The 17,196-nt window shown below is 36.6% G+C and overlaps 1 protein-coding gene across 8 annotated transcripts in view; it reads left to right on the forward strand.

Annotated features, from left to right (window-relative positions):
* GPAM (glycerol-3-phosphate acyltransferase, mitochondrial) overlaps positions 1 to 17,196 on the forward strand; it is a 63,494-nt gene that overhangs the window by 30,340 nt on the left and 15,958 nt on the right. For all 8 annotated transcript variants that reach the window (XR_009053831.1, XR_009053832.1, XM_057735803.1 and 5 more), the window contains 7 exons: positions 2,077 to 2,150; positions 4,570 to 4,683; positions 6,409 to 6,555; positions 10,943 to 11,039; positions 12,026 to 12,162; positions 15,064 to 15,163; positions 15,512 to 15,724. Coding sequence is in view for 6 of the 8 variants with exons in the window: in XM_057735803.1 (XP_057591786.1) it covers positions 2,077 to 2,150; positions 4,570 to 4,683; positions 6,409 to 6,555; positions 10,943 to 11,039; positions 12,026 to 12,162; positions 15,064 to 15,163; positions 15,512 to 15,724 (882 nt within the window). In the remaining 2 variants the exon portion in view is untranslated. The remainder of the gene's footprint in view (positions 1 to 2,076; positions 2,151 to 4,569; positions 4,684 to 6,408; positions 6,556 to 10,942; positions 11,040 to 12,025; positions 12,163 to 15,063; positions 15,164 to 15,511; positions 15,725 to 17,196) is intronic.

The raw sequence follows: 17,196 nt of genomic DNA on the forward strand, positions 1-17,196 counted from the left end.
CAAATATTCCAAGTAAAGATGTTGACTCAACTTGTCTTTCCATTCATTTATTCAGTGAATATTGGCCTACTAGTTGATGCCAGGCAATATTTTGTTTTGTTTTGTTCTTTTGTTTTAGTATACCTTTAGAGGGAGAGATCTTACTTTCAGAAAACTCTTCCAGAGAGTTGGTGGGAACCTTCATGTAACTTCAAGATGTTGAAATTTAGCACTGAAAGTTAAAATCCTAGCACGATGAACGAGAGAGAGAGAGAGAGAGAGAGAGTGTGCGCATATGAGCACGGGTGGGACAGAATAAGAAATTAAAGTGTGGCTTTGCCCTTTTGCTAAGCGTCTGTTCCTGCAGTGGAGGGGAGTGGGAGGCTTTCTGTTGACTCTCTATTGTGAAGGATGGTCACGAAAATGTTAGGATGAAGACTGAAAAAAAGAGTGTGCATGGGTTTGTTGTTTGTATTGATATTTTGGTGAAAAAACACAAGCCGTGCAGAATCTTCCATTACAGTGTAGTATTTGAGAAGAGTTGATTGGATGAGAAGTATGCTTCTGAGAGCATTTTGCCAGAGGGCTGAGTTAGCACAGGAATGTAGACTGTAACATGGCTGTGCTCTCAGGCAGCAGATTACCTTTTAAGCATATACCTGAATGGTAAGCTCTCTGTGGGCTGGACCAGTTATCAGGACATGTAAGTGCCATTTATTAACCCTGCCATTTATAGAGGTTGCTTTTAACCTGTGTGCATAGCTGATAGTGCTGGGTGAATCTTCCACTCAGAGTTGGCTTGGCAGAGAGTAGAATTCTGAGTCTGGTATAAGGAATTTACTAATCTGGGAGAAATTTGTGTGATATCCAAGCAGTTTATGTGAAATATTCAGGTCTGCTCAAGAATGTCTTGATAGAGATATTGTTCCTCTTAAATCACAAGTGCCTTGTTGCAAGAACTTGGAGATGAAGGATCATGGAAATTTCTAATCTAGGAATAAGGTCAGTTCAGATTAATAGGCCAGTAGAAATAAAGATTTAAATAGAAGATCATGTGGCTTTTCTTTTTAGATCTGGCATCTCATCTAATTCTAATTTTGAATGCTTAAAAGATCAAAACAATACCTTAACTTTAATGTGTTCTTCAGTCAGAAGAGAGCATAAGAGATTATTTGGTGGTGGTGATGGTTTGGGGTGGGGATAGGTGAGTAGTGTAACAGATAATTGATTTTTGCCTAAATTTAGTACATGATAGAGCTGAACTTGATGTTAAGTTCTTCTGTGGTATGTTTATCTAAAATAATTTTTGTTTGACCATATTTTTGTAATAATTTTTTGACATTTCTTACCTTTTCTATGACATCCTATTTTCCTTTTCTCTAAAGAGATATCACTTAAGTATTTTGACATCTTTTGTTAAGGGTACATTATGCTTTTTCAGCATTTATTTGTGGAAATTTACCTTTTTTACCCACGTTGTTAAAGTTATGGACTTTCTCTTTTTAACAGAGCTATTTCTAGATTACCTTTCAAGATTACCTGTAAAGAGGGTGACCTTTAGCCATGCATTTTCTCATTAAGTAGACAGTCATTTTAGGGGAATAGAAAGACCACATTCTTTGAAGCAAGATCTGGGGTTGAATGCTAAACTTTTGTCAGCCTCAATTTTCCTATCTATAAAATGGGGATAGTAATTCTTATGTGTTGGGATTCTTGGGAGATTTAGTAATCTCACAACAACTACATGGTACTTAACATAGTATTTTGTATTTTGAAAACACTGAAATCTCCAGTATTCCTGTCAATGACTTAAGCCATCTGTGACTTTAACTCTTTTTGGTTGGGGGTGGGGAGTGGGGTGGGAAAGGGAGAGGCACTGTTTCCTTTGCAAGGTACTGAGGATTAGTTCTGAGTTTGTGACCTTCTTTGAAGGCTAAAAAGTACTTTCCAATAGAACATCATCTTTCTTCATTTCAGATTTTTGAAGCAATGCCTTACTTTATGCTTGAATTATAAAAGTCCTCAAGAACTAGTAATGTGAGTCCTTCACCAGCAATCCAATTATATATTTATGTCTGTTTATTTTGTTTTACGCAGGATAAATTTTTCAACCCCAGTATCCCGTCTTTGGGTTTGCGGAATGTTATTTATATCAATGAAACTCACACAAGGTAAAAAGACATTTCTTATACTTCTGATACATGTCAAGAGAAAAACTCTGTAATAACCAGTTAATACACTTTAAGATGAATCTCTCTCTCTTTTTTTTTTTTGAGTTAATAGAATATTAACTTCTGACACAAAAGACTTTATCTAAAAATTGGAACCTGAGAGACCTGTTACTATTTCCTGCTATAATTATATAATATTTTCATGAGAGTGTAAACACTTATAGCTTTAACTTATTCATATATTGATGTTGCAGCTGAAATGTGTCAAAATGTGATAGAGATTTGTATGAGGAGAGGTGGAGGTTTGAATGTCTTATGTTCTGTTATTATTTTATACTTTAAAGAAAGTATATCTTTTTGAAATATGCCTAATCTACAGAGTTTTGGAGGATATTTTCCTCTACTGAACAAATGTTATTTGATTTATTATTGGCTTAAGACTTTTCTTAGAATTTTACTTCTGAATTCCAGGCATATGGGGATGGACTCTTAGGCATCAGAATGAGGGAAAGGAGACTTTGTTCTAGGTGAATTGAGGCTAGGGGATGAGGAAGGAGGGGCAGTGTCTGTGAGGCAGGAGAGAAATGGCAGTCAAAAATGCCACCAGTCCTTGTAATTCTAAGAGTAAATGCCTGGAGTAGGTAAGTAGTAGCCTCAGGTGATGAGAAATACGTGAAATTCCATTAAAGAACTGATCCAAGGAGTCAAATACTAAAATTTTAAATCTTTCTAATGTTACTACTCATATTTTGATGATGCTATTGTAAGTGAGCATGATAATACTTGTATATATATTAAAGTTTTTTTTTTTAATAGAACTAAAGTCAAGGGATGTATTTTTTTCCAATTTCCACGCTACCCTTCCTTCTCTCTCTCTTTTGGCCTCTCTCCCTCTTGTATTCTCTCTCTTGCTCTCAAGTGTAAAGGAAAGAGGAGAAATTTCTTTTCCCTTTGGTTGACATGGTTAGGATCCTAAGCAAAAGCATCCCATTGAGTTTCTTCTTTATATAAGTGGATATTTTTACATACAAAGCTGAGGAATTCATTTGTTGTACTCAGTTGGAGGCAGTTAAGAAAAAAAAGCGTATGATACACACACACACACACACACACACACAAACACTTTTTAGCATATGTTGTATTGACCAGGCACTATGGAGCTGTTCAGTTTAATAAGCTACCTGTGCAGGTGAGTTGGCTGTTTAGCTCTTCCGTGTGTTGCATGAAGCAAAGCCTAAGCATTTTTACACACACACACCCCCCCCCCCGCCACACACACACACCCGCTTTCAGTCAGTTGTAAAGGGATTTCATCAAGAGTTTGGACTTTGTACATTCCAGTAATAATTTTTAAAATGTTCACTGATGGAAGAGTTTAGAATTAAACAACACATTGGGCCAAGTTTTCAGAGAAATGAGACAAAGGAAAGGAGGAAGAAAAAGAATGTCAGGAAGGAGAGATGAAGGAACATGTGATTCATAAACAGTTCTTCCTCAGATTACTTTTCCTCAATTGAGGAGTTTTGGGTCTTTTCAGAATTAAATTATAATCAAAGTTTTCTACTGTCTATATGAATATCATTATGCAGGAAATTATAATGAGATATTATATTATCATTACAAATGGTTTGAAATCATCACATAATGAAAGTCGGTAGCATTCTTATTCTGAGATCCCTGTCCTTAACTCCCATCCAAATAGCACATAGCCACTGTTGCTGGTGGGAACATGTCCTGTTCCTTAAGGATGTTGAATGTGTTTTTTAAAAAAGCAAAAAAAAACAAAAAAAAAAAAACCCAACCAAAAACCCCCCCAAAACCTCCCAAAACAGTAAGAACTTCTGGCTTTGTAAGCCCAGAGTACGAATACTCAGACCATTGTCTAGTTAGCCTTGACTTCTCTCAACCGATCAGCTTCGTCAGTTCAATTTGAGAGTCCATGATCACCTTAGAGGAATTACTGTAATGACAACAAAAAAATTAGCCCTTCATGGTAGGAAAAGACTCCCAAATGATTTTTTATAGCTCATAGATATAGCTATAGCTATAAGCTATATAGCTTGTATACAAAGCATTCAACGTATTTGGTTTTTAAAATGGTATTAATAAAGTAAGATGCTTTTATTTCTTTTGTTTTTATATTTGGATTATTACTTTGCAAAATAACACTATTCAAGCATTAATACATAAATTCCAAGTTTAAGTTTTAACTGAGAATACATGAAAGAAATTAGAAATAAAACTGTCTGCATAGCATCCTGAACTACTTACTAAGGAGAATTTGCTATAGGAGAACCCTAAATCTCTGAAATAGATGAACTGAGGATTTGTTTTTACAGGAGGGGAACCACTGTAATTTAAGCAACTTGCTTTACGTATTCCTAGAGTACTTCTCTGCTAAATTGTTTTCACATTGCAGGCACCGAGGATGGTTGGCAAGACGTCTTTCTTACGTGCTTTTTGTTCAAGAGCGAGATGTCCATAAAGGCCTGTTTGCCACCAATGTGACTGAAAATGTACTGAACAGCAGTAGGTAAGGGTGGGACGCTGTTGTAAAGGGGAAAGGTAGGGATGGGTGGTGCGAGTGGGAAAGTAATTTCCTTTATTAACCTTTAGTTTCTTTGGGACTCTGTCTCGAGAGGTGTTTGTGTTTCCAGGTGTTAAATGTTCAAGCTCCAGAAGAAAGCAAGGCAAGAAAACACATGGTTTTGGTGCCTTGTGGGAATAGCAATCTTGTTTTATGCATTAATAATTGAATGGGCTTCTAATTTATGAAAGGCGAGTTAGAGTTCAGATATGCACGTATTTCCAGAGTTCTCTGTTAAGTGTTCTGTAATATGAACGTTTGGGACAATGCATTTCCTATTTTATAGCTAGAAGAGAAGTGAGTTTGATATTTCTGTCAAATAATTGTTAAGCATCCAGGCACAAATTCTTGTATTAGAAAGTCACTATTAGAAATTTTAAGAGGATAAGGTGACTATCCTTTCCCTCAGAAGATTATGCTTAAAAATGGGAGAGACTGACTTGAACTCAAATGGAGTGAGGTAATCGTTATGAAGTGTAGCCATTAGACTGTGGGAGTTTGAGTGAAGGTTGGTCTCTCTTCCCCCTCATTGTTGTGGACCATGTTAGACACCTACCTGGATTTGGGAAGCTGGAGACCAGGATGGTTTGAAAGATGCTTAGAAATGCATGCCCAATGGTATGGTTGTTAAGGGCTGAACAGTAATGGCACGTAATAGGTACTCTTATAATTTACTGAATAAACGAGTGAATAGGTGATAATGGGGATGTAATAATTTCATGAACTGCTTGTGAAAACATTCCTGGTCACATTGAAATAAATGCTATTCAAGGAATAGACTTAGGGATGGTGCATGTCATGAGGAATTGGTCTTTTGTAGTAACGAATGATAGGGCTCTGTGGAGTTCTGCTGTACTCTAGTCTAAAATCAGCAACAGTGGGAGAAAAAAACAATTATTTGAAACTCTCTTGGATTATTATATATTTTATTTTCTAGGTAGAGCCCCTCAAGTATGTTTCATTCCATCCAGATATTTTGACTAATAACTAGGATGTTAGAAGTGATTTAAGGAGGTTTAAACCTCATGTGTTCTTCCCTAAATCACGTGGAAGATTTACAAGACTAGATTAAATCTTTCCTTTTACCTTACTGCTTACTGGTCTGTGCTGTTTAAATCTAGAGCAGTGCATTTTTAAAATTACTGGTTTGATGTGGAAAACACTTGTAAATATTTATGTCCTCCTTTGATCCCTCCTAGAGAGTTTTACAGATAGTCCCACTAATAGAGCCACAATGTAAATGAATAATAAGTTTGGTCTTCAAAAGAAAAATCACACATTACTTTGGCAGTGGACTTGGGATACCTCTGAATTATATGCCTAAAGGGATAATCTTCCTTTTCTTCCTTTCTGCCAGAGTCTAAAGAGTGTAACTTTTTCCTTCACAGTGTACCTGGAACGTTCAATTTCACATAGTTGTTACCCAGTGAATTTGAATTAAATTTTTAAATCTGCCTTCCAGCTTCCTAAGGGATTCATTGATTTATGAATATAATATCCTTAAGATCTAACAGACAGCCAAAGATAGCACTTCTAACTTGAGCTTATTCTCTTGTGATATCACATTTAAAAGAGAAAGTATATTTTGTGATTTGTATCTGTAGTTTAGAAAATAATACAGAATGTAGCATAGAGCCAGTTACATTGTCTGTCTTTCCATTTTGAAACCAGAGTACAAGAGGTAATTGCAGAAGTGGCTGCTGAATTAAACCCTGATGGTTCTGCTCAGCAGCAATCAAAAGCCATCCATAAAGTGAAAAAGAAAGCCAGAAAGATCCTTCAAGAAATGGTTGCCACTGTTTCACCAGCAGTGATCAGGTATTAAAAGGCAAAAAGCAAAAAAACTTTGAACGAGTCATCCTGTTTTGAGGAGACAGGACGAACCATTGGACTTCCCTCTCCTAGCACGATGCTCTTGGTCCAAAAGAGACTTTAACATATTCTGATGTTAAAAACCAGCTCCTCTTTGTATTCTTATTTAACTTTCATGAGAAGTAGCACTTGGGGGTCTTCAAGGTCCCTTAATCTTTGACATCTTCCAGACTAGTTGTGAGCTCGGTTTCACATGCCCATGTCTTTTTGTTTTCTTTCAGTTTTATTGAGATATAACTGACATATAGCAGTGTATAAGTTGAAGGTATACGACGTAAGGATTTGACTCACATACATCATGAAATGATTACCTCCATGCGTTTACTGAACTGAACAGTCATCATCTCATATAGATACAAAATTAAAGACATAGAATGAAAATTTTTTTCCTAGTGATGAGAACCCTTAGGATTTGCTCTCAGCAATTTTCATGTATGACATACAGCAGTGTTAATTATATTTATTGTGTTGTGCATTACATCCTCAGTACTTATTCATCTTGTAAGTGGAAGTTTGTATCTTTTGACTGCCTTCATCCAATTGCTCCTCTTCCTACCACTTCTGGTAACCACAAATCTGATCTCTTTTTCTGAGTTTGTTTGTTTTGGAAGTATAATTGATCTACAACACTATGTCAGTTCCTGTTATATGACAGTGATTCAATATTTCTATATATTTCAAAATGATCACCACTAGAAGTTTAGTCCTGATCTGTCAACATACAAAGATATTACATAGTTATTGACTATATTCTTCTCACTGTACATTTCATACTTGTGACTCATTTATTTCACAACTGAAGTTTGTACCTTTAAATCTCCCTCACCTATTTCTTACATTCCCACCTGCCTTTCCTCTAGCAACCACCTGTTTTTTTCTGTATCTATAACTCTGTTTTATGTTTGTAGTTTTGATTTTTAGATGACATACATAAGTGAAATCATACAGTATTTGTCTTTCTCTGTCTTTTTTCACTTAGCATAATGTCCTCTAAGTCCATCCATGTAGGTCACAGATGGAAAAATTTCATTCTTTTTTATGGCTGAGGAATATTCCATTGTGTGTTTTTGGGTGTATGTGTGTACATACCACATCTTTATCCATTTTTCTATTGATGGGCACTTAGGCTGCTTCCATATCTTAGCTATTATAAATAATGATGCAATGAACATAGGGGTGCATATATGGCTTCTAATTAATGTTTTCATTTTCCTCATATAAGTACCCAGGAGTGAAATTGCTAGACTATATGGTAGTTCTGTTTTTAATTTTTTAGGAATCTCCGTATTGTTTTCTGTAGTGGCTGCACCAATTTACATTCCCTTTCTCTGCATTCTCCCCAACACTTACTATATGCTGTCTTTTTGATAATAGCCATTCTGACAGGGGTGTGGTTTTGATTTGTGTTCCCCCAGTGATTTGTGATGTTGAGCATCTTTTCGTGTGCCTGTTGGCCATCTGTATGTCTTCTTTGGGAAAATGTCTATTCAGATCCTCTGCCCATTTTGTAATTGGATTGTTTGTTTTTTTGATGTTGAGTTTTTTGTGTGTTTTTGGTATTAACCCCTTATCAGGTATATCCTTTGCAAATACCTTCTCCCTTTCAGTAGGTGGCCTTTTTATTTTGTTGATAGTTTCTTCACTCTGAAAAAACTTTTTAATTTGATGTAATCCCATTTGTTTATTTTTGCTTTTGTTTCCCTTACCTGAGTAGACATATCCAAAAAAATATTACTGACTGATATCAAAGTGTATATTGCCTGTTTTCTTTTAGAAGTTTTATGGTTTCAGGTCTTAGATTTAAGTCTTTAATCCATTTTGAATTTATTTTCATGCATGGTGTGAGAGAGTAGTGCAGTTTGATTTTTTTTTTTCTTCTGCAAGTAGCTGTCCAGTTTTCCCAGCACCATTTATTACAGAGACTCTTTTCCCCATTGTATATTCTTGCCTCCATTGTCATAGATTAATTGCCCATATAATTTTGGGTTCCTTTCTGGGTTCTCTGTTCCATTGATCTGTGTGTCTGTTTTTGTGCCAGTACATGTTGTCTTGATTACTGTAGCTTTGTAGGATAACTTGAAATCAGGGAGCATGACACCTCCACCTTTGTTCTTCTTAAGATTGTTTTGGGTATTTGTGTTTCTGTATAAATTTTAGAATTATTTATTCTAGTTCAGTGAAAAATGCCATTGGTATTTTGATGGGGATTACTTTAAATCTGTAGATTGCCTTAGATATATGGTCGTTTTTAACAATATTAATTCTTCTAATCCGTGAACACAGTATATCTTTCCATCTGCTTGTGTCATCTTTAATTTCTTTCATGAGTCTTACATTTTTCCAAGTACAGGTGTTTTACCTAATTAGATTTATTCCTAGATATTTTATTCCTAGATATTTTATTCTTTTTGATGCATTTGTAAATGAGATTGTTTTCGTAATTTCCCTTCAGATAGTTTGTTGTTAGTGTATGGAAATGCATCTGATTTCTATATATTAATTTTGTATCCTGCAACTTTACCAAATTCATTATGAGTTCAAGTAATTTTCTGGTGGCGTCTTTAGGATTTTCTTTTTTCTTTTTAATTAATCAATTAATTTTTGGCTGCATTGGGTCTTTGTTGCTGCGCACAGGCTTTTTCTAGTTGTGGTGAGTGGGGGCTAATCTTTGTTGTGGTGCGTGGTTTTCTCATTGTAGTGGCTTCTTTTGTTGTGGAGCATGGGCTCTAGGTGTGTGGGCTTCAATAATTGCAGCACGTGGGCTTAGTAGCTGTGGCTCACGGGCTCTAGAGTGCAGGCTCAGTAGTTGTGGCACATGGGCTTAGTTGTTCCACAGCATGTGGGATCTTTCTGGACCATGGCTCAAACCCATGTCCTCTGCATTGGTAGGTGGATTCTTAACCACTGCACCACCAGGGAAGTCCCAGGATTTTCTAAGTATTGTATCATCATCTGCATACAGTGATAATTTCATGTATTCCTTTCCACTTTGGATTCCTTTTATTTCTTTTTCTTGTCTGATTGCTGTGGCTAGGACTTTCAATACTGTGTCAAATAAAAGTGGCAAGAAAGGGCATCCATCCTTGTCATGTTCGTGATCTTAGAGGAAATGCTTTCAGCTTTTCATCATTGAGTCTGATGTTAGCCATGGGCTTGTCATTTATGGCCTTTCTTATATTTAGGTATGTTCCCTCTATATTCACTTTGTTGAGAGTTTTTATCATAAATGGATGTTAGGTTTTGTCAAGAGTTTATTTTTGCATCTGTTGAGATGATTATATGATTTTTATTCTTCAAGTTGTTAATATGATGTATCACATTGATTGATTTGCAGATATTGAACCATCCTTGCATCCTGGGATAAATTCTGCTTGATCAAGGTGTATGATGCTTTTAATGTACTGTATTGTTGAATTTAGTTTGCTAATATTTTGTTGAGAATTTTTGCATCTATGTTCTTCAGTGATACTGGCCTGTGATTTTCTTCTTTTGTGATGTCTTTGGTTTTGATATCATTGTGATGCTGGCCTCATAGGATGAGCAGAATGCAGAAGTGTTCCTTCCTCTGCAATTTTTTGGAATGGTTTGAGAAGGATATGTGTTAATTCTTCTCCAAATGTTCACATGTTTGGTAGAATTCACCTGTGAAGCCATCTGGTCCTGGACTTTTGTTTGCTGGAGGTTTTTTTGTTTCTTTTTTCATTGTTTTTTGTTTGTTTTTTATTACTAGCTCACTTTCATTACTGGTCATTGGTCTGTTCATATTTTATATTTCTTTCTGGTTCAGTCTTGGGAGAGTGTACATTTCTAGGAATTTGTCCATTTCCTCTAGGTTGTCTATTTGCATATACTTGTTTGTAGTAATCTTTTATGATCCTTTGTATTTCTGTAGTGTTGGTTGTAACTTCTCCTTTTTCATTTCTGATTTTATTTATTTGGGCCCTCTCTCTTTTTTTCTTGGTGAATCTGCATATGCCCATGTCTTTGAGGGAGTGATTTATATGCAGTAGAGTGAGTACTATGTTCACCTAAATATTTGCTTGATCATTAGATTCTGAAGTATAAAGTGTGCAATTAGAGTGAAATGTAAGATTTTAGTACATAATAAATGGATGCTTCTGCAAGTAGTATATATGTAAAGTCAGTTAATTAAGTCCACAATTCAGATGTACACATACACACACATACACGCACACATGCTCATAACATGAAATCAGTTACAATCACTCTCAGGTTGTAAGTTCAAAACTTTAAGAAGACAAGTGTCAACTATATATGTTTATATGTATAAATATATGTATATACATTCAAAATTTTTTTAACTTCCTTTCAGACTGACTGGATGGGTGATGCTAAAACTGTTCAACAGCTTCTTTTGGAATATTCAGATTCACAAGGGTCAACTTGAGATGGTTAAAGCTGCAACTGAGGCAAGAATTATGTGAATCTATCATTCTATTTTCTCCACATTTGCAGAGTGATTTTGGAATTCTTTTGGAAATATTTTCTTGTATACTGCTGTGCGTTCCCACACATTTGCAAGATTTCCCCCATGTGAGATAACTAGAGTAGCTATGTATTTGGGGAGAATAAGTGGGGTAAATGAGGACCTACCAGCAATATGCAGGATTCCTTCTATAAGTTACCTTGCAATAACTCTGAAAATCAGGTAGAACAGTCCTTATTTTATAAACAAGGAAATAAAAGCACATAGAAATTAAGAAATTGTCCCAAGTTACAGCCAGTAAGTCACTTGCCCGGGATTTCAAACCAAACCAAGCCTGTGTCCAAAACCTATGTTTTTTTCTTTTTTTAATTAATTAATTTATTGGCTTTGTTGGGTCTTCGTTGCTGCACATGGGCTTTGTCTAGTTGCGGCAAGCAGGGGCTACTCATTGCTGTGGCTTCTCTTGCTGTAGAGCACGAGCTCTAGGTACGTGGGCTTCAGTAGCTGTGGCACACGGGCTCAATAGTTGTGGCTCACCGGCTCTAAAGCACAGGCTCAATAGTTGTGGCACATGGGCTTAGTTGCTCTGAGGCATGTGGGCTCTTCTTGGTGCAGGCATTGAACCCGTGTACCCAGCATTGGCAGGCAGATTCTTAACCACTGTGCCACCTGGGAAGTCCCAAAACCTACGTTCTTTTTATATGGTTAGGGCTTCCTCTCAGAAGATATATAGTAGAGTTAACTTGAGCTCTTGATTGGTCTCCTCCTTCCCTGATTCTTTTTTGTTGTTGCAGTTGTTTTTAGCTAGATAATATTAAATTGAAAGAAGTTCTTATTACTAAAAAATGTTTTTAAAAAATGAGTCATTAATTAGCTAGTGTTTGAATTGACTGTAACTAAATGTGAAGTTGCAAACTGTAATTGAACTTTTCATTTGAATTTTAAATTTGGTGTTTTTCCTTTTGCTAGACGAATTTGCCACTTATATTTCTACCAGTTCATAGATCACACATTGACTATCTCCTGCTCACTTTCATTCTTTTCTGCCATAACATCAAAGCGCCATACATTGCTTCAGGCAATAATCTCAACATCCCCATCTTCAGGTAAGATCAGCTTATTTTGAAAGTTAAGGTATGAAGATTATATTTGGAATTAAAATTTTTTTATTATACCTTTAGATACATTTTATTATAATGAGGACATTAGCTTTTTTATTTTTATTATAAAAGTAATGCATATAAAGAACAAAAAAGCATTAAGACTATAAACATTTGAACTTATTTGCAAAGCAAAAACAGAGATACAGACATAGAAAACAAATGTATGGATACCAAGAGAGGAGGGAGGGTGGGATGGTTTGGGAGATTGGGATTGACATATATACACTACTGTGTATAAAATAGATAACTAATGAGAGCCGACTGGATAGCACAGGGAACTCTACTCAATGCTCTGTGGTGACCTAAATGGGAAGGAAGTCCAAGGAAGAGGGGATATATGTATATTTATGGCTGATTCACTTTGCTCTACAGTAGAAACTAACACAACATTGTAAAGCAACTATACTCCAATGAAAAAAAAAGTACACACAGTAAAAAAGACTATCATCATTATTTCTGTGTTTTATATGGGATATTTGGTGAACTGTGAATAGCTAAACTTATCAGCAGTATTTATCAAATGTATAAAAGACAGTTAGAAAGATAAGATAGCAAATTACTATATCTGATTCGGCAGTAGGGAGGTGGGGTCAGGGTGGTGGTGGACAGGTGGTGATGGTATAAAGGTAAGAAAGAACCATACCTGTTACTCTGATCTCATAATTTAGTAGAACTAGAAACATAATAATTACTGTATAACATGAAAGGTATATTTTCTGGTTACCAGGGGAATGCAGTGCATTCCATTCAGAGGAAATAGTATGTGAAAAAGCAGAGAGATTTAAAAGCATGATATGGTCATGAAATAGCAGACCATTCTTAGACTCTATGGTTAGAATGTAGGGTGCATTGGCGGGGTCAGAGGCTGGCGGTGGTGACTGCATAGGTAGTGAGAGGTCAAAACAATTTCTAAGCCAAGAGTTTAGAGTATATCCCATACTTGAGAAATGATGTGTTCAGATTTGCATTTTGAAAAGTCACTCTGGATTAGAGGGAGTTAGATCAATTCTGACTCTTTTGCAATAGTTCAGACAAAAGATAATGAAGCCTTGAATAAAAGTATAATAGTGCTCTTGGAGAAGAGGTAATAGATTTGAAGAGTATTTAGTTTCAAACTTCAAAGCACAAAGCGTCTCTAAGGGCAGCTCTCAGCGGTAGAGAGCAAGAGGAGGATGGATGTGGAGAATGACTGGAAGGGAAGCAGGCGGGCAGGTTGTGCAGACAGGGCCTCACAAGGGGGCACGCACTGCTTTGCGTGCCACGAAGGCTGATCCTCAGCCTCACAGTCCAGGGAGCTCCTTCCTGACCTCTTAGCTCAGAGTTCTGTAGCTAATCTCACTCATGTGAATGACTGAAGAGAAGCCGTTCGTTCACGCCATCAGCCGACACTTACCCGAATGTGCTCTAGACAAGGGTGAACAAGATACGTAGTCCTCACTTTCAGATAGCTCATAAAATAATGGAGAATGTAGACAAACAACTAGCTCTAATCCAGCATGATGTGACCCTACAGGGCTGACATGCGTTCCCAGGTATCAGAATATCTGTGTTGTCTCTCGTGGGTACCTCTTCCCAGTGTCAGGGAACCTGAAAAGTCGAATTAGAAAGTTATCAGAAAGGTGCTTAGGTGTAGACTTAGTGTGAAGAGGACTCTTCCATCTGGGCTCTAGAGAAAGCTTGCCCCATAATAGTTTGCCTGTTCTGTAATCAGAACAACTCATGTACTCATTCCCTCCAGGTTGGATTGGTTTCCAAGATAGGTCTCTGGGAAGTGCTTAATAAACACTGATAATTTCTCATAATCCAGCTTCCCTTTTCATGACCTCAGTGCCACTCGTTGCTCAGCTTCTCATTCCTTCAGACATAACAGACTCTAGATAACCTGGGCTATTTGTTTGTAGTATTCTTTTGTTACATGCCAGTCTGTACCTTCACAAACCACTTTTCAAGATGGGTTATTTTTGTGGATGGTTCATCTCATTAAGAATTTATTCTGTAGAGTTTTACTTTCAAAGAGTGACATTAAGTTTTGAAGATACCTTACTGTGGCCTCTTTATACTGGCTTTAGAAAATGCCAAAACTGTGTATTAATATTTATATTAATATGCTATTTGAACAGAATAGGAGGAGGCTCTGAGTTTGGAAAGGTTGACTTAAGTATTGGAAAATTTCAACTTCATATCAAAATCATTCATCAGTGTTACAGAGACATGGGGCTGTGAGAATTGTTTTATTCTATGTATGTGTAAATGAAACAAGTTTTTGTTTCATGTTTTGGGAGGATGTTATGCTTGGTTCCAGTTTGATAAAGTCATCCTTGCCTCACTGGGATGCTCTCTGAAATACTTATTTGAGAAACTTTCCCCAAAGGAGCTTTTGTAACATTACATTCATCTCGTAGTAACTGTGCCATAGGAAAATTTGGGGATTTCTAAAGGTCAGTGTCTCGAGATCCAGGGCAGGGTTTTAAAATATAGCAGTATTTTTTCCCCATAATGTTCTTTTTTTTTTTAATTGGTAAAATTTAGCAGTATTTTATAATCCTCTTAAAATCTATACCAGCACCTTTGTGGGGTAATGTATCATGTAAACTCCTTTTGGTTTAGAACGGGTGTAACAGAGCTTCATTATACACAGTGATATTCTGAAGGCTAATGAATAATGTAAATGACTGAAACACATCAATCATATGGAAACTGGAAAAATGTCCACATTTTCACAATCAGCAGCTCAAACAACACGTGGGGTTTATATTCAAATGACACATTTCAAATAACTTGGAATTTGAGTACTCTTTTTACATTTTTTCTTTTTAAAAAATTAATGCGTTCTTAAATTTATAGTACCTTGATCCATAAGCTTGGGGGCTTTTTCATACGACGGAGGCTGGATGAGACGCCAGATGGACGGAAAGATGTCCTCTATAGAGCCTTGCTCCACGGGGTATGTGTGATCTCTAATTATCTTTGAAGTCGTTATGGTAACTGTCACAGTAGAAGACAAAGAGACTTGATTGAGATTTTTAAAAACCAGTTGTCTGAGTAATTATTTCAATGATTATTGCTTGGGAATGGGTTTGATGATTACTTTTTATCACTAAAATAAAACATTGGAGAAACTCTTTTGCTATCATTTGTGTGAGTAAAATATTTTGTCAGTAGTGAAGCTATAGGGTTTTTTGGTTTTGTTTTTATTTTTGTTTTTTTTTAAGACTTAACTTTGCTGAACTTATTCCAAGTTGGGTGACCTTGAGTTCATGAGTTCATGTTTTACTTTCTCCTTATATTCCAGCATATAGTTGAACTACTTCAGCAGCAGCAGTTCTTGGAGATTTTTCTGGAAGGCACACGCTCTAGGAGTGGAAAAATCTCCTGTGCTCGGGCAGGACTTTTGTCAGTTGTGGTAGATACTCTATCTACCAATACCATCCCGGATATCTTGATAATACCTGTGGGGATCTCCTACGATCGTATTATTGAGGGTCATTACAATGGTGAACAGCTGGTAAGAAGACCACATGCACAAAAGTCGTCTTTGCTTTTCCAGTCTTTGGCTTTTAGATAGTGCTTTTAGAATTAATTAAGAACATTTTTAATACTCTCGAATTTTATAACAGTGTAGGAAACATGGTAGGGTGGACTTTCATCTCCTATGGCAGCCTGATGGGTGGTGCTAATGTGGTGCTTTCCGGCACTTGGAAGAAGTGACGTGATTAGATTAATCAGTGCCAGCCTTGGTCATGGGGTCGGAAAATAAAATACTTGGTACTGAGTTGCCATCTCTGCCTGGGTGGGGGGTATGTGTGGCTCGATCTCCCCAGGGCTTATAGCTTATTTGTAGAGTTTAAGTTAAACCCGAAGAACTGGTGGGATCATGTTGGCAGAGCAGCTACAAATTAATTTGAGATGAGGCAGTAATTTTTTTTGTGAATTTTTTATTGAAGTAATTACGTGTAGCTTGAATTAGCACAAAGTGAACACACCTATGTAAGCAGCACCCAGGCCAGGGACCCTAGAAACCCCCTTATCCCTCTCATTGCTCTCCCCTCAAGGGTAACCACTTATCTTGACTTACAGAATAGGTTAGTTTGCCTATTTTTGAACATTATACAAATGGAATAATGTAGTGTGTGGACTTTTTGTCTCTGGTTTCCTTTGCTTAAGCAACAGCTGTTTGTTGTTGCAGATAGTTTGAATTTGTCACAGCTGTATAGTATTGCAGTGTATGAATATACAATTTGTCTCTTCTACTGTTGAAAAAAAAGTTTGGTTTCCTGGTTTCGGCTGTTATCGTTCTTGTACATTTCTCTTGATGACCATATGTGTACATTTTGTTGGTATGTACCTAGGAGTGGGATCGGTGGATCATAAAGTATACGTATGTTCAGCTTTGTAGATGCTGCCCTAACAGTTTTCCAAAATGATTTTACCAACTTACCATTCCTCCCAGTAGTGTGGAAGTTCCAGTGGAATTTAGTTTTGTTCTTATTTAGTGTGGAAGTCTTGGCCGTGGTACTTGTTACAAGCTTACTGCCTAAAACATATCAGAAGCTCAAGGACTCTTAATAATTGGAGGCTTTTAAAATAAAGTGATAGACCTGGATTATTATCTGCGTTTCTCTTGTGAGACCCCTCCTTGTGTTGCCTGTGTCCATTGTAAACATATGTTCCACTCACCCTGACCGGGTCTCGTGATGTCATATCTGAGTCCCGTGTCCATTATACAGTTGTCACTGTGCCTTATGCATGTTAAATATTCAGGAAATGCTTACTAAATGAATAATCGGCCCAAAGGCCTCTGGGGGGCTGAGTTTGGCATTTGGTTGCCTAATATTACATATTCGGACCATCGTGATCATCAGACCCCAATAAGGTGGTCTCTTTGACATCTTATTTGTATCTGAAAACTGCAAAACAGTTTTTCAGGCTATTATGTCAATTTTATCATTTTATTATTATGTTATTTATTATGTCGTT

The sequence above is a fragment of the Hippopotamus amphibius genome, chromosome 5 (assembly GCF_030028045.1).
Source record: "Hippopotamus amphibius kiboko isolate mHipAmp2 chromosome 5, mHipAmp2.hap2, whole genome shotgun sequence".
Classification (NCBI taxonomy): Eukaryota; Metazoa; Chordata; class Mammalia; order Artiodactyla; family Hippopotamidae; genus Hippopotamus; species Hippopotamus amphibius.